This window comes from Armigeres subalbatus, chromosome 2, assembly GCF_024139115.2.
Source record: "Armigeres subalbatus isolate Guangzhou_Male chromosome 2, GZ_Asu_2, whole genome shotgun sequence".
NCBI classification, from domain to species: domain Eukaryota; kingdom Metazoa; phylum Arthropoda; class Insecta; order Diptera; family Culicidae; genus Armigeres; species Armigeres subalbatus.
In genome coordinates this window covers 237,949,608-237,967,173 of record NC_085140.1, presented here as the reverse complement: position 1 = coordinate 237,967,173, position 17,566 = coordinate 237,949,608, and the positions used below count along the sequence as shown (strand labels likewise).

At 40.9% G+C, this 17,566-nt stretch overlaps 2 protein-coding genes across 3 annotated transcripts in view; one reads left to right on the top strand and one right to left on the bottom strand.

The window, feature by feature from the left end:
- Positions 1-848: 848 nt before the first annotated feature.
- Positions 849-11,843, bottom strand: LOC134211966 (cilia- and flagella-associated protein 53-like). Of its 2 annotated transcripts, none has more exons than XM_062689391.1 (7): positions 11,671-11,843; positions 11,561-11,613; positions 11,317-11,493; positions 1,999-2,161; positions 1,500-1,928; positions 1,355-1,441; positions 849-1,292 (listed from the first exon to the last, which is right to left on the bottom strand). In XM_062689391.1, exons 1-7 carry the CDS (start codon positions 11,815-11,817, stop codon positions 927-929), a joined length of 1,422 nt encoding a protein of 473 aa, XP_062545375.1. In that variant the 5' UTR covers positions 11,818-11,843; the 3' UTR covers positions 849-926. The 2 variants fall into 2 exon arrangements, with proteins under 2 accessions (XP_062545375.1, XP_062545376.1); XM_062689392.1 differs by having other exon boundaries at positions 11,317-11,474; positions 11,528-11,613; positions 11,671-11,842.
- A 138-nt stretch (positions 11,844-11,981) lies between these two features.
- Positions 11,982-17,566, top strand: part of LOC134211968 (store-operated calcium entry regulator STIMATE-like) — a 53,552-nt gene continuing 47,967 nt past the window's right edge. The window contains exons 1-2 of the mRNA XM_062689393.1: positions 11,982-12,561; positions 12,962-13,411. Coding sequence (XP_062545377.1) covers positions 13,279-13,411 — 133 coding nt within the window. The 5' untranslated portion in view covers positions 11,982-12,561; positions 12,962-13,278. The remainder of the gene's footprint in view (positions 12,562-12,961; positions 13,412-17,566) is intronic.

Below are 17,566 nucleotides of genomic sequence, written 5' to 3'. Positions count from 1 at the left end.
CGTAAAAGAACAATCATTATTTATCAACAAGCTGTCAAATTGCACTGTCGCGTTCACTTTGGCTTCGCCCTAACATGAATCGTTTGCTCTTTGAAATTAATAAATAGATGGTGAATCTAAACGTTGTACTCCCTGAACTCACTAAGGATCAGGGAATCAATATTCGAGCAACGCCTAATAATATACCCTTTGTCATCAACAGAGTTTGTTACTGATAAACGCACCTCGCAACAAGCCTTTATCAGAACCCGAACACAATAGTGCTGTCCAATGAGCAGCTCGAAGTACCTAGAAGTTGTTCCCATCCTACTCGTTCTTTTTTCTCAACAAATGGACATGAAAATGGCCAGTTTTTGCGTTACGTAATTAATGAATCTTCCGAAAGAATAAATCTTTGTTGTTGGTTCTCTTTCGTAGCTTGTTTCGCATGCGTATCCAAGAAAAATTGATTCCCTGCTAGGGGTCATCTGGAGGTTGATCGGCCCACATGAAAACATGATGCCTGATATTCGCCGATGAAGGACTCCTCAAGCGGACTGTCTGTTAAACAGAACACGCGACAGAGTTAGTTGTGTAAGCCGAGTTCAATTGGTACACTATAGTAAAAACATAATTTTGAGAAAAAGTAACACCGGGTTTACTCTACGTGAGAACACTTTGAAAGAATGTGCAATTCGGATGGGCTTGTTTGAAATCAATCACAACTGGCTAAAACCGAGCGGTTCTATACTTAAATTTTCCATGCATGGTTCATTAAATAAAGTGCCATATTCATAAAAATGCAATCGAAAGCAAATGGCATTTACGAGAGTCCTATTGATAACAATACAACGCTAGCGGGATAAAAAAAAATTGTCTTGACTTCTGCAACTCATACACGAATATATTTTTATAATTTATATACTATCTATTATTTTAATTTATTTTCAATACTTCTTTTTCATCAATGTCGTGTTTGGATGTTTCTTAAAATGGCTTTCGAATGACCCTTTCACATAGCTCTTCACAAAGTCCAGCTCCTTTGCATTAGCTTCCAGCAATCGATTAGTCTGTGTCTGATCATGCTGCTTGCAGCGGTCTCGTTCTAGCGTTGCCGATTTAATTTGCTCTTTCAGTGTTTCGCGATATTTTTTGACAGCCGTTTTTGTCCGTTGATTCGCTTCAATACTCCTCTGCAGGTGATTTTCATACAGCTGTCGTTCACGAGTGCCCTCCAATAGTTTTTCCTCTTTCTGCTTCCGACGTAGCTGCTCCATTTCCGCTATTTGCGACCTCTGCATTTCGTAGACACTCTGCAATATGAATAAAGACTGGATTTTCACAAATTTAATTTAATTTTAATGCAGGTCTTTACGTCAGCCAATCCCCAGCGCTTTTGTAGTATTTTGTTGCAATTCTCCACTTCTCTTTTATCGTACTGCTGCTGAGCATCGCCGATAAGCTGAAAGATAAATGAGAATATGAATCGTTCATTAGAACAGCATATTAAATAGTTCTACTTTATCCATTTTTGCTTCATCGACCGATCGTTGCTTCTCAACGTGCTTCGAATATTTGTAATACTGGTCGATTTGTTTCTTTAACGTTTGTTTCTCAGACTCGCGCGCTGCTTTTTCTCTGGCCAGTTCGCGCTCCATGCCCTCGTTCAGTACTTTCACAACCTCCCGTTCTTGTTCAGCTCTCTTTTTCTGCAACATGAGGTTTGTAGCCATCTGCTCCCTAAGTTTGTCTGCCAGGTCACTTTTCTTCATTTGAATTAACTTGACATCCCGCTCGGGGAACGGAAGTGACGTACATCGAGCTTCCTGTAGTTCGACTTTCTCCTTTTCAGCTCGCAGTGCCCGTTCTTTCATCTGTTCCTTTATGGTGAGTAGGGTTTGGCTTTCCCTTGATGTACGTTTCTGTTTGTCGTTTAATTCTTTCTCATACTGAATCATATTTGGGATAATTTTTACGTAAAGATAAAATCTTCTAAGATCAACTAAATATTGAACCTACTTGAATTTTGTAGTTTCTCTGATGTACCTCCGCCCACAATCGTTCTTCGTCTAATTTGGCTAGCTTGAGTTTATTCTTATCGTCAATTTGTGCTAATTGGCATCGTTTGGCCTCTTCGTGATATTTTTGTTGAACGAGAGTTCTTATTTCGTCGCAGTTGTTCCTGTTAGAAAAAAAAAACAAAATCTATAGACTTCTTGATTCAGTAAAACGGCTTGTCTAATGAAATTCGTTCTACAACTTTACTTCAAATATTGATACTTTCTTTTACAACGCGCAAAAATAACTGAGTGAGCGTGTCTCAATGTACGTCTCATGAAACACTCATCTCATACGCTAGGAATGCATTGCGATTCACCAATGTTTATGTGAGGCACACAAGCTTCGTGAGACTCGCTTGCGCTAAATTTTATGTGCGCGTTGCAATCTATGCTCAATCTCATCCTTTTTGTACGCGTAGAAGATGTCGGCCTGATGCTAATCAGATTTGCCGCAGCGTGATACGTATTTTCAAATCGATAATATTTTGGTAAATTCCGTAACCCAAATATCGACTCTGGACACTATTTGGTGGTATGTAAGATTCGCGCAAGCCTGTCCAGCATTACTGGTTCTAGGCGTGAGAAAACCATGCGGTTGAGCATACAGCGCTCGTCGGGCCAGGAAGTTGCGGAGCAATTCGCTCATCAGCTCGACGAACAAATGGAAAAACGCCGCATGTTCGTGACAGCTAGACGTTAAAACAGAGAACGGTATTGGGCTACGAAATGGTAAGTTGACATCCGGAAAGGAGCGTCTAACATAGCTCTGGTCCTCACAAGTTCCAATACTCACGCTTCCACGGGTCTTCCGATGACAATTGGCCGCCGGCTAAGGGTTGCGTACTTAGCTGGTAGTGTAGCCACTGTAGTCCTTCTGACATCAGCTAGATTGAGATGGTGCGTCCTGTGGGGTCTGCCTAGGATGTGGTGGGGTTCGACAGTGGGCCCTGTTGAACTTCTATAAAAAGCTGCATGTATCCCCAAGCAGGTCCTATCAAAGCGCACTAGCCTAGTCTTGGTGTTGGGTGGGACTTTACAAATTTGACCCGATTGTTCGAGCGTCTGTTCACCAAGGAGGTGCGGCTCCAACAGCGTCTGTTCTGGCATCCAGCGGCTGAGTATGAAATGCTATTACCCGGAAGCTATACCTAAGATGGCAGCCCCATCCCGGTGGATAGGGAACCTTGGGCCAACAACCTACTGTTCCCGAAACATCAATTTGTTCAAGAATCCGATAATGAAAGAATACGGACTGATTTTACGGTGACGACTCTTAGCGCGAAACAACGGACACGAATAGGAACATGAAACGTTTTAACCCTAGCCCAGCAGGGTAAATTGGCACAACTCGCCAATGAGGCATGCCGCATGAAGCTTGAGATGCTGGGACTGAGTGAAGTCCGTTGGCCAAACTTTGGAGAACGCAGAACGCTGTCGGGACAAGTTCTGCTATACTCTGGTTTACGCGGTGAACACGCGGAACATCGCGGAGTTGGCTCCCTACTAAGCGCTCAGGCACACAGTTATGCGCTTATGAAGTGGGAACCTATAGATGAAAGGATAATCGTTGCCGTATTCAGAACACGGGTCCGAAATCCAATGTTATGCGCCAACCGATGCTGCCGATCTGCAAGACAAAGAGAACTTCTACAGTCAACCGATACGTGATATCAAGAACTGTTTGGACGACTTCAATGCGAAGATCGGATCCGACAACTCGAACCATGAACGCATTATGGGACGCCATGGTCTCGGAGAAATGAGCGAAAACGGACAGAATTTTGTGGTTATAACGACATGGTGATCGGGGGATCGCTCTTCCCTCATCGACCGGTTCACAAGATCACGTGGGTCTCCCGTGACGACTTTACAGAAAATCAAATCGACCACATCTGCATCAGCCGAAAATGGAAACGGAGCCTTCTTGATGTACGGAATAAACGTAGTGCCGATATCGCGTCTGATCACCACCTCCTCATCGGCGAAATACGCCTAAGAATTGCGCGAATTCGTCGGCAGGAGGAAAGAGTTGGACGAAGATTCAACACACGCCGACTGGAAGATGCCGCGGTGCAACAGTCCTTCGTTGAAGAACTGAAGATGCGTGCTGCAGATATTCCGGAAGGTGACAGCGTGGAAGACCAATGGACCGCCATAAAGAATGCCTTCATCGCCACCAGCGAGAACAATCTGAGCGAACTGCGCACCCAGAGAAAACAATGGCACGGTGCCCCGGTAGACCGTTATTATAAAATAAAAATGTCCATCAAAACCAAGTACAGGGCTCGATTCCTGTGGTGATTCTGCATCTCTGGACCAATTTTTAAAAAAATCCCTAGGAGGAATCTCGAGAAATCTTGATTTGAAGTTTTTAGTTAAGAAATTTTAAAAGAATCCATATAAGAATCCAAAAATATCCCCAAAAACCCTGATTAATCCACCTAGATAGATGTCCTTCAATCTTTCTTTTACCTGCCGGTCGGAAGTAGCCATCAGCTTTGCAGGGTTGCTGTCCGGCATTCTTGAAATATGCCCTGCCCATCGTACCCTTCCAGCTTTAGCTACCTTCTAGGTTCGCCGTAGAGCTGGGCGACCTCTTATTTCATCCTTCGCCGCCACAAACCGTTCTCTTGTACAACGCCAAAGATGGCCCTAAGCACGCGTCGCCATTATTAGAACCATAAATATTTACAACTGACTTATCTTATCAAACTGACTTAAGTATGTTTTGTATGGCTAACTTGCTCGAGTTTAGTATAAGTGTTGCTTTCAATGTTTAATAAAATGAAAGGTAAAAATTAATTTTAATTTAGTGTTTATTTCCATAATGGAGAGAAGTAAGACCAGAGTTCATGTAGAATAATAGCAGTTAGAAGCTGTTATACTCGATCACAGCACTTATTAACCGATCTTTACTGCCAAATCTCGTCAAAGTTCTATTCAACGGACTAAAAAAAGCATGTTTGATATGTAAGCCAAGACCTATTCCGGTACCTCTACAGAACTCTGAAACATGGTAATTCAAGATATGGTACTTTGACGTGAATGGAAGCTGCGGCTTTTTCCAGTTGCTGGCAAAGCCATCAAGTACTTCCTCAAAACCATGCTCGAATCTCAAAGAGCTGTATCTTGCGTACACTTTTTTGAAATCATTCAGAACCTGCTGATTGAAATATTAATTAGAAAATTGTTAATGTTTAAGCAGAGTAACTTATTGTGACGTAATCCGAAAAATCGGGATTCTAGTGAACTCTATGCAATTTGTTGATGCCTAATCTGTACTGGGTTCACCCATAAATTTACTCAACATGGCGTTTCTCGTGCAACTTTAAAATCGTATTAACAATTCCGAACTAGATGTGTAGTGGCGGAGATAAGCAAAGGTTAATTTTGTTTCTTTTTTAAAGTGTTTTTAAAAGTTCAAAAATTGAATATTTTATCTTCGTCGTAACCGAAAACCCAAAAGAATATGCACAAAGCTTGTAAAATTCTTTTCCTTGGTTCTCGAGATCTCATTCTATATGCCGAGCTCACTTTTAAAAATCGTAGCTTTTCCTTACCGCCATCTTTGGAGTCATTACAAGTCCGATGATCCTTTTGGGAAATATCAGAATATGATAAAACTCCGTCAATTCAATTGTTACCGTATCTGGCGTTAGGTTAGATCTTATATAATGCTAAACAACTACACTACTTTAAACAAATCTTTAAGCTGTTGGTTTTTTCATCAATTTCTTCCGTGCTCCAATCTTTAGTTTTGATGCTCGAATACATTTGTGAATGCAAAAAATACAAACTTTAATCTGAATGGCATTCAACAAAGAATCTGCAGCCTGCTCGTGAATTTATGAATGGTTCTGAACGAGAGGTAGCATTCTCGAAGATAGATGGCTTCAAGCCATACAAAAAACATACCTAAGTCAGTTTGGTGAGCTTAATCAGTTGTAAAAATTTATAATTGCAATAACAACAAATGCAAACTGATTGTAAACAATTTGGACCACTTTTTGGACGGCTTTTGAAGGTATTTTGGGGATATTATTGAATTATAATATAGATTCTATTGAAATTTCTTAATTAAAAACTTCAAATCAAAATTTCTCGAGATTCCTCCTAGGGATTTTTTTAAAAATTGGTCCAAAGGTGCAGAATTACCACAGGAATCGAGCCCTGTACTTGGTTTTGATGGACATTTTTATTTTATAATAACGGTCTACCGGCGCACCGTGAATGGATCACCGATGAGACCTGGAGGAAGATAGAGGAGCGAAGAGAAGCCAAAGCCGCGATAGAGCGATAAAAACAGAGGAGCCAACTTTTGGTTACTTGGGTCGTTTCCTCTACGATATCTCACGACGCTTAAGCGGGGCGAAGATGAATGCAACGATGCCTGTGAAAGACGCGAATGATCAGCTGAAACGCTGGTTCGACTGGATGCAAGGTATCTTAGTGAAGGTGCCCAAAAAGGATGACCTGACTGTATGCGATAACAGGCGAGGCATTATGTTGCTGTGTACCGTTCTCAAAGTTCTATGCAAAATTATCCTAGCCCGGATTCAGGAGAAAATCGATGCGACTCTCCGGCAGCAGCAGGCCGGATTCCGTGCCAGAAGATCCTGTGCAGACCATATTGTCACGCTCCGCATCATTCTGGAGCAGGTCACCGAATTCCAAGAGTTCCTTTAATTGGTATTCATTGACTACGGGCCCTGGGGCCCTCCTTAGCCGTGTGGTAAGACGCGCGGATACAAAGCAAGACCATGCTGAGGGTGGCTGGGTTCGATTCCCGGTGCCCGGTGGAAATTGTCTCAACTTCCCTGGGCATTAAAGTATCATCGTGTTAGCCTCATGATATACTGATGCAAAAATGGTAACCTGGCTTAGAAACCTCGCAGTTAATAACTGTGGAAGTGCTTATTGAACACTAAGCTGCGAGGCGGCTCTGTCCCAGTGTGGGGATGTAATGCCAATAAGAAGAAGAAGACTACGAAAAAGCTTTCGACCGTCTCAATCACGAGAATATGTGGGGCGCCCTGAGACGCAAGGGGGCTCCTGAGAAAATCATCGGCCTCATCGAGGCACAGTACGAGGCCTTCTCGTGAAGAGTGCTGCACAATGGGGTCTTGTCCGACCCTATCCGGGTCGTAGCTGGTGTGAGGCAAGGATGTATTCTATCACCGTTACTGTTCCTCATCGTAATCGATGAGATTCTGGTAGATGCAATTGACCGTGAACCAAACCGCGGGCTGTTATGGAAGCCTATAACCATGGAGCACCTAAACGACTTCGAATTGGCTGATGACGTTGCACTCCTCGCGCAACGGCGCTCTGATATGCAGAGTAAGCTCAACGACCTTGCCGAGCGCTCCTCTTCGGCAGGTTTAGTCATCAACGCCAACAAAACCAAATCGTTGGATGTAAACACGGTGACTCCTTCCAGTTTCACAGTAGCCGGGCAACCAGTGGAGAATGTTGAAAGCTTCCAATATCTTGGTAGCCAAATGGCGTCAGACAGCGGTACCAAGATCGACATAGGCGCGCGGATCAAGAAAGCAAGGGCTGCCTTTGCGAGTTTAAGAAATAAATATCTGGAAAAACAGGCAGATAAGTGAACGCACCAAAATAAGAATTTTCAACTGTAACGTGAAATCTGTGCTGTTATACGCTAGCGAAACATGGTGTGTATCAGTGGAGAACACTCAACGGCTGCAGGTGTTTATTAACAGATGCCTGCGGTATATAATTCGCGCCTGGTGGCCTCACAACTGGATCTCAAACAACGAGCTTCATCGTCGTTGTCACCAGAGGCCGATAGCAACAGAAATTCGGGATCGAAAGGGGGGCTGGTTCGGCCACACTCTACGTAGGGGCGAAAATGAAATCTGCAAACAAGCATTAGACTGGAACCCAGCGGGACATCGCAGCAGAGGCAGACCCAGCAGAGGCTCTTGGCGGCGAAGCCTCAATAAAGAAATAAAAGAAGGCGACCGAAATCTAACCTGGCAACAGGTTAAAGCGATAGCTGGGCAACGCTCAGGATGGAGATCTTTCAAGTTGGCCCATTGCACCACCGGAGGTGTACAGGATTCATAAGTAAGGTATTAACAACTAAGAGCAGTTAAAAAAACTCCACCGGCGTAAGAAACTAGGTTACAACGACAAAGAAATGTGTTGACCGACCGCGCAGTGGTGACGGATAGATGGGATGAACATTTTGAGAAAATTGTTGACACAGAGGGCAAAAACAGGATCAGGAGGATGATGGACAAGCAGTGGAGCCAGTAACGCTGGATGAAATGAGAATGGTTGCTCAAGCGCAAAAGAACGGTAAGGCCACTGGAATGTACAAAATCTCAGCCGTACTTCTTAAAGTTGGGAGTGACTGGTTGAACAAAAGAATACACCTATTGAACGAAATGATATGGAAGGGGTGGTAGATGCGTTCAAAATAGCTTGATAGCCTCACATTATATCATATCTACAAGCAAGGGGATAGACTCGATTGTGTATCGAGGTATAACACTCCTCAATACCGCCTACAAGGTACATTCTCGGCAAGATTTGATATGAAATATATGGACTAAAGAGCCCCGCACATAGGATACGCAACGCAAACGTATGCTATGTGCTGGGCTCTTAACTGTCAAATCCTGCCGTTTCCGTCACCGTTACGCTGCATTTCGTAAGGGGCTTTAATCTCTCTAGTTCTTTTTACACCCGTTTGTGAACATTTTGTCGGCGTATACCGAAGCGATTTTGGAGAAAGATGATTATTAACGGACCAGATGTTTCTTCTTGGTGGTGGCTGGCCCCATGATTACTTCCGGTCTTTTACTATACTTAGTATAGTAATAGTCAAGCATTCGTTGTACATATGATTAATATGGGGGGTAAGCGTGAAGAAATGTTGTAGAATTTAAAAAGAAAACGAATGTTAAGACCAAGTGCCACTGGATGACTCCAAACGGGCCAGTATAATGTGGGGTAGTCAGGGTTTAACTAAATTAGCCAATAGTATAACTTATTTTGCCACGCAACAATTTCAGTATAGGTAATTTGTTTCTACGAATCAAATTCCTAAAAGTTAGGTTTTCAGCATTACTTAGCGCAAGAGAGGGTTTAAACTCTGCGTTACATTGCATTTTTTTCCCCTATTCGGTGCGTTATCATGAGTGATCAGCACTCATGGAACGCATTGTTTAACGCGAATGTCAGCCGGGATCGCTCAAAGTGTAAGATTTAGTGTAATTATTTTAATTATTTTTATTTTTTAGGCATCAAATGTTAGGAGCATGTTTTCAGCGTCATACAGCCCAGGAGAGGGTGTAAGCTCTGCGTTGTAATGGTATATAGTGTAGGCCGTCCTTGATTGGGGTCCTGTGGGTCGCATGTAGTGGCTGTGCTCGGGGCAATTGTGTGTTGAAAGCGGTTTCGGGGCAGTTAGGATTGAGTTTTAATATAAACAGATGTAGGATTGAACAAAGTTATAACCTTCAGAATTCATATTGTGGAGACTATTGACAGCCAAAGCGTTGAGGATAATCTTTTATTTAGGAACTGAATTAATTTATTTGATTTGAAATCCTAGATTGAATAGTAGGTATATATGGATAATAATAGAAACTATCTACAGTTATTGTTTTATTAAGTATTGAGGATATGTTTTTAGTTAAGTTAAAAAGCAGATATGCATGTATGATAACCATTAATGAGGCAGAATTATAAGATTTCTGTCTTTGTAGTAAGATTAATTACTTACTAATGTTTTGCGGGCCGGCGAGTGAAAGCGGCCCAATTCTTTTATCTACCTCTTTCCAGACGACCAATGATGAAGAATTCACTTCAAAAAAATCTCATAGTTCCGGTATCAGCAGTGGTATTCATAACTAATACTACCTACAACCACCGTCAATACAGGAAGTCTGTGTTCACAACGAGATTACTTCAAGGACAATCCCAACATCCTCTGTGAATTGCAGATAAGTATTGCGTTTATATTTTAATTGCACTGAGCTCGTTCTAATCTTATCGGTGAATGAATTGACTTGCCACATATTTAGATACATCGTGAACAATCTATATCATTAGTAAATTTTAATATTCCCGTAGATTAGAAAAGCAAGTGCATAAATCACTATTTTATGGCAACATATCACTGCGAAACGGGACCCTTCGGAGCCTTAAGTAAGATCTCGGTCCGGTTGCATCTAAGGAGATCTTAGTGCAGTGCACACCGGACGTGTTGCCCGGTAGACGTATCGCTCAGCGGTATTTAAATATAACGCAGATAGGCTATGGTCAGAGGGTGCGTTGATATTACAAGATTACAAGATTACAAGATGATTATTAACGGACAAGATGTTTCTTAATCTTTTTCTTCTTATTGGCATTACATCCTCATCTCCATCCCCAGGTAGCGTACGACTCAGTGAAACGGAATGAACTGTAACATATAATGTTATAACATGGCTGTCCGGCAAAGTTTACAAGGCTGTTTCGTGCGACGCTGAATGGGTCCAAATCGAGCGTCAGTACGTCCACTTCGTTCGTAATGTTAGATGAATTGAAGCAGGGCAATGCGCTATCTTTAATATCCTATAAAACATAGCTCTGCAATATGAAATTCGAAGATCTGGTATGCAACAAAACGGCACCATCATCAACAAACGTTATATGCTCCTTGGTTTTGAAGATGACATAGTCGGGGTTCAGCCAAAACGCACCAAGCGCCAACGAAAAATTACCAATTTTTCTGCCCAAACTTTCGTTTAGCAGATTTAATTGATCGCAAATCGTATTGGATATCCCTCAATACAATAAATGAGGATATCCTATTGCAAATGTACGCTTGAATTGATATGAAACGATTTCCGTTGTCCTTGTATGTACGAACAAAATATCACAAGTCAGTCAAAAAGCCGCTTGGTGCGTTTTGGCTGAACCCCGACCACATCGAAATTGTTGGTGTAGAGTAGATCGCAAAGCAATGGAAGAAGCCTACGTGTTTTTTGAACCAGACAGAAAGAATAGGGCTGATCATAAACTCTGTCAAAACTAAGTATCTGGTTGCTGTTGGAGAACGGGTCAGTCCAAACGGTGTTGTCCCGAAGTGGAAATGGATGGGAGGTGGTAACCCAAGTAACCACAAGTTCTTTTAAGAGTACGTTTTTCGCTTAAGCAGCTCAGTGAAGCTGATTAAGCGAAAAACGTACTCTTAGAAACTTTTGGTTACTTGGGAAATCTCATTGTCAAGGTAGGTAAATCGGTAAGTACTTACAGCTTCAGTTGAATCATTTTGTTTTTTATAAACTCCTCCCTTTGACGTTCCTTATCCTGCTTGATTGCTAGCAGAGCATTTTCCTTCACTCTTAGACGTTCGGCCTCCTGCTCACGGAGTTTTTCCAAGACTTCCTTCTGCTGTTGCATTTCCTCGGCCTGTAAAAGAGCTGCCAGTCTAAAACGATTGCTCATGAGTCAATAAAATTAACCTTCTGCAATGCATTTTGATTTCGTGTTCACACCTTTTCCGTTTCTCTCGCATGTGCTGTTCGTAAGCTTGGTCAGCATTTACCATCTGAAAGAAAGAAATAGTGAAAGTTGCACAGGAAAATCTGATAAAGAATAATTTTACCAATTTTTGGACTTCATTTTTAATATTAATTTCCGGATAAAAAATATTCATTCCGGTAAAATCTATCAACTTTAAAGATTTTTTAGAGGATTCGGAGCTATTTACACCCGTTGCCATGTTTCCGGTTTGCATGCGAACAACACGCATCAGGTTGCCATAACAATGCTACTTCCGGGCGTGTACGCCTCGCGCCTCGCTTTTGTTGGGTTAAATTTAAATTTTAGCCCATGCAGCATACGCAAATAAAGCTCGCCTATTAATCCCGCTGAGAAAAAAACAAAAGTACCCAATTCGATATCTAGCCGCGATGACACCTGTCGAGTGCCCTGGCGAACAACGAACGACGTCAGTCAGTTTCAGAGAGACAAAAAAGTTCCATCACTAGAAGTGCATCGAAATTTTTGTGAATTTTCGTCTTTTTTTAACTATCCCACAAATTAGCCCAAATCAGTTCCTAATGTCGACGCGATTTATCGTAGTTTGGTGTAGAATGTGAAGCGTGAAACAAATGTTCCAGGTTCGGTGCGATTACGTGTGTCACAAACATGAAGATTGTAAATTCTTTGCATCGTCTTGAAAGGGAGCAAGATTCTGTGGCAGAAGTGCTGGTGGCTACTTTTGAGATACGACGACGAGTGTGACGTCGTGCGTGCAATTGCTTTGCAAAAGTCATTGATGGGCAAATCCGGACGAGATTGAGTGATTGGGGAATGGTTGGACAGTGTCTGTTGGTTCATTTGAACAAAGTTTAGTTCATTTCACACATTACCTATTTGCCATATCAGTAATTGAGGTGTTTTGCAAGAAGTTTTACATGATTCGGTGCCAGTAAGTGGCCCGCGGAGAAGACCACGAAGATATTGCTAGAAGGAAAAGCCCGCGCCTCTATATGTAGGTATTCCTACGGTCAGTGGGTGATTAGGGTAAACCAACTTTAGATTTGTTACATTAAAAATTCAATTAGGTATCGATTATTGTTTCTGTCTGATGCTTCAAGCTCTCAGAACACTGCTGTGATGGCGAATATTTTGTCAGACTGATATGTCGATAACGCATTTAATCGCAAAGATAAGACTAAGAGCGAACTACGGGATTCACACTCCAGATTTTATTTTAATTTGAGAATCAAAAGATTAAATTCTATCAAAATAGCTGACTGCATAGTAAACTTTGTCTAAGTAAATAATTATACAGATGCAATCAAAAAGTTGGTTTATCTTCCATCTAAAACATGTTAGAATTGGCCCACTCTAGTAGATCATAATTTCCCATTTGTGTGTCTGCCCACCAGCCGCTGTCAGTCCGCCAGTGAGTCAAAACACACAGCCATTCATCCATATAGTGGCCTGGTCGGTTGCCGAATAGAAGAGAGAAGGAAGCAAAATAGTGCACAACAACCGAAACTGTGTTGGAAGAAAATTATCTAACTTGCTGGGAGGTGCGCTTCGTACGCTGCGAAACGGTACACGGCAGCAGTGCGGGACGCATACATAATAAGAAGAGCGACTCATAATAGGAGCGCACTGACTGATCGGCTGACTGACCGACTGACTGATCGGTCGGTATCGATCCTATACAGCAACAACAGCAGCAGCTTAGCGGGGCCTAATGAATACGACGTTGGACGACAGCGGCAGTACGGAATGGTCCACTCTGCACTGCAGCAAGGATGCTTTGACCGATTTCTTCGGTTGGTTCCTGCAGGGCATCCTGGCCACGCTGGCCTTCACGTGTCTGATCGGTGAGTAGAATAATGATCAAGCCAAGGCAGTTTGGTTTTAAGAATATTGATCACAATTATGCATGTTTTAGGTAAATTGAGCTGAAGAGAAGGGAATTCTCGATGAATTGCTTAAGAATTTTTCTTGGAGCAACATTCAGAATAAATTCTGTTTATATTCTAAATATCAAAGGGATCTTTGTCGTTTCTATGTAATTCAATAGTTTCCGCTGCATAATATCTTATTTTAAATTTTTATGTTTGAGTGATAAAATAGTCTTCTTTTCCACAATAAGTTTTAAAGAGGGGTTCGCCGTTTGGCATTATTAATTAAAAATAGCATATTCTCAGAAAAAATTCCGGTTTTTGTTTTGTTGGATTAGTCAGGTTTTTTTTTTTTAATTTCATTATTAAAACTATTGGCCAGTAATAATTTTGATATGATTTTGCCTTTATGAGCACTTAGGCTTTTTTTAGATTAGATGGCTAAACTTAGATAATTGGGTTGTTTAGGGGTATATATGTTTTTACATATTCTGAATCTACATAGAAAACTGAGCCTAACCCCAATTTTTCAGAATTTTTGGAGACCAGGAACTATTTTGATTTGCATTTTAAATTTATATGGGACTAAAAATTTGTTCTTATGCTGCATAGGCCAAATGTCATTCTATGAATGTTAGTGTCATTCTATCGATTGAAATGGCTTTTTGTTTGCTACACAAAAATGTAAATAAAAGGTTTACAAACAAAATAAAAATATGTTGGAGATCAGAAAAGCATGCTCTTTATGTTAAACTATAAAAAATCAAATATTTTTCTCAGCTAAACAACCCAATTGATATTCTTAACAAAGATTCAGGATTTATAAAAAACCATTCTGCTAAAAACCATTTGATTTTTTTTCCAGGATGTACTTTTTTTTTGTAATTACAGAATGGATTATGACTTTTTAAAAGCCCGCGCTTGTTCGGTGCGAAGCGAAAGGGTGGATTACCCGTTTTGCCTTTCTCGTACACTGAGGATATAATCTCACTTGGACAATTAAACTTTAAAGTGACATTTCGGAAGATTTTTCAGGAATTCTTTCGGCAATTATTTCTAGATTTTCTGAAAGAAATTTATTTGTGTATTTCTTTGGACATTCTTCCAGTAATTTCTTCGGAAATTCCTTCAATAATTTCTCAAGGAATTCCTTCGGAAAGGCTAGCAAGAATTTTTTTAATTTCATCGAAAATTTCTTTAGGAATTCTATTAAACACTCCTTGGGATATACCTTCAGTGTATTTTGCAGATATTTCTATCCGCCTTCGGAAACTTCTTTAGGAATTCTTTATTCGAAAATTATTTTAGGAATACAGGCATATTATAGGGGGAATGACGGCTTTGGCAGGTTTTGTTCTATTATTGGCAGTGGGGTTTTTATGACTGACTAGGCTCAAATTTGGCCTAAACATTCTTTGCATATCAAAGAATATTGTGGCCAAATTTCATAAAATTTGGTCGACAAAAACCCCCTGCCAATAATAGAACAAAACCTGCCAAAGCCGTCTTTCCCCCTAATTGTAACTTTATCGGCGGTAGCGTGATAGATCATTTCGCTGATGATTGGCGGCGACGTGAATTAATGTCGTGCATTAGAAATTTTCTCTGTAAGCTCCTCCAGGAATTCCTCCGCATGTTCCTCCGGAAGTTCTTCCAAGAATTCCCCCGTAAGATCCTCCAGGAATTCCTCCGTAAATTTCTCCAGGAATCACTCCGGAAGTTCCTCCAGAAATTCCTCCATAAGTTTCTCCAGGAATTCCACCGGAAGTTCCTCTAGGAGTACCTCCAAAAGTTCCTCCGGAAAATGCTCCAGGAGTTCCTCCAGAAGTTCTTCCAGAAATACTTCCGTTCCAAGTTCCGTTCAAGTTCCTCGAGGCATTCCTCCGGAAGATCTTCCAGGAGTTCCTCCGTGAGTTCCTTTAGGAATTCCTCCGGAAGTTCCTCTAGGGGTTCCTCCGGAAGATTTTTCAGGAATACCTCCGGAAGTCTTTGATACTTGAATATCACCTTACACAGTCACGCATGACACAAGAATTGAGTCGGTACAAAAGCAATTTTTATTATATGCACTACGCAAGTTGGGGTGGACTCAACTTCCACTCCCGTCTTATAAAGCACGATGCATGCTAATTAGTATACAAACATTGAAGGAACGACGGGAATATGCGATGCTATCTTTCATTAATGATGTTATCTCGAACAAGGTCGACTCAGAGGCAATATTATCTAAATTAAATTTTTATATCCCACAAAGACCTTTGCGAAATCGAACTTTATTTGCCTGTAGTAGTCATCGTACAAACTACAGTCAAACCTCCATGAGTCGATATTGAAGGGACCATCGACTCATGGAAATATCGAGATGTGGAAGAGAATTTCTTTGGAAAGCTGTTTCAAGGGACCATCACAGTAACCCGGAAAATATTTTTTAATATGGCATAATTTGCTTCCATGAGTCGATATCGAGTCATAGAACATCGACTCATGGAGGTTTGACTGTATGCGAAATTCGGACCCATAAATCAAATGATGGCTGCTTATAATAAACATTGGAATGCTATTGATTTCAATACATCTAAGACTAAATTGAAACAATACTTGCGTACTCAGTAAATGCTTGGTGTGTATAATTTTCATATCGGATAAAAGTGTTTAGTAATGTTAAGTAACGGAGAACTATATTATAAGACTAAATCTGTATCAAACGGTCTACAAACATGATTGACGACAATAAACAAACAAACAAAAGTTAGTCCAGGAATCCCTCCAGAAGTTTCTCAAGGAATTCCTCCGGAATTCTTCCGGAAGTTCCTCCAGGTATTCCTTCGGAAGTTCCTCCGTAAATTCCTCCAGGAATTCCGTGAATTTCTTCAAAAAATTTTTTTTTGGCTTTGTTATCGAGACTTTCAGCCCAAGTATTTGTTCGATAATTCTTTTAAACATACCCAACAATTCCCCTATTAATTTGGTGGCTTCTTCAGCATTTTACTTAGGAATTCCCTTAGAAATATCTACGCCTCCTTTCCCATGGAACTTCCACCAGAAAATCATTCAGAAATTCCCATGTAACTCCTCCTGAAATTCTCTCTGGAGTGACTGCAGAAATACCCTTTGAATTTCCTCAGTAGCTAACGTGGAATCCCTCGATGGCCACCTCCTACTCACGCTCCCGGAACTCTTCTGAAAATTCCTCTTGGAACTCTCTCGGAAAATTGTTCAGGGATTTTTTCTTCGGGAATTCTTCCGGAAATTTCTTGAGAAATTCGTCTGCAAATTCATCTGCCTATTTCTCCAGATATTCTACCTGAATTTTTTTTAAAAACTCTTTCGGAGTTGCCTCCCCTTGAAATTCCTCTGGAAATTGTTTAAGGAATTATCGCCGAAGATCCTGCCGGAATTCTCAAAATTTCTACAAAAAAATCATCTAAAAAGCTCTTCAAGATTTCCCGAGAATTACTTCCAGGAATTCGCAGCAATATCTTAAAAAAAAAAACCCTAGACGTTCTTCTAGAAACTCTCCCTAATTTTCTTCCAGCAATTCCTTCATGGATTCTCCCAAAAATGCCAAGAACTCCTCCAGAAATCCCTTTATAAGTTCCGGAAATTTGGTTTTGAATTCCCACAGAAATTTCTCAAGATATTCTGCAGAAAATTCCTCCAAGAATTACTCCGGGAAATTACTTACTCAGAAAGAATTTCGGAAGGATTTTTTAGATGAGTATCCGAAGGAATTCCCAAAGGATTTCCTAGAGAATTTCCTAAAGTAATTTCTAAAGAAAATCGCAATGGAGTTCCTGGTTTGAGTACCAGGAGGATTTTTTGGATAAATTCTTGATGGATTTCCTGGAGAAATGCTCAAACTACTAGAAGAGTATGTGAAACAAATCTACGAAAAATTCTAAAATGAGAAGTTTTTTCCAAATGAAGTTCATAAGGAATTTTCAGAGAAAAATATTTTTGAATTTCCAAACAAATTTCAAATAAAGTTATGAAATAGTTTCAGACTTTTTCACATTTTCAGAAAAAGAATCTTCATGTTTGGCCAAGAAAAATTGCCTGATTTTCTCAAAATTGCATGCGGCGAGCCCTTCATGAAAGGTACCGCCGCGCTATCTGCATCCCCTTTACTTG

What these genes read in the sequence shown, in the direction of transcription:
- LOC134211966 (XM_062689391.1), bottom strand. Translation starts at nt 11,817, where the DNA reads ATGCGTGTTGTTCGCATGCAAACCGGAAACATGGCAACGGGTGTAAAT. An exon ending in ATGCGAGAGAAACGGAAAAG is followed by an intron (nt 11,494 to 11,560) that starts GTGTGAACACGA and finishes CAATCGTTTTAG; the next exon opens with ACTGGCAGCTCTTTTACAGG. An exon ending in ATGAAGCAAAAATGGATAAA is followed by an intron (nt 1,442 to 1,499) that starts GTAGAACTATTT and finishes TTTATCTTTCAG; the next exon opens with CTTATCGGCGATGCTCAGCA.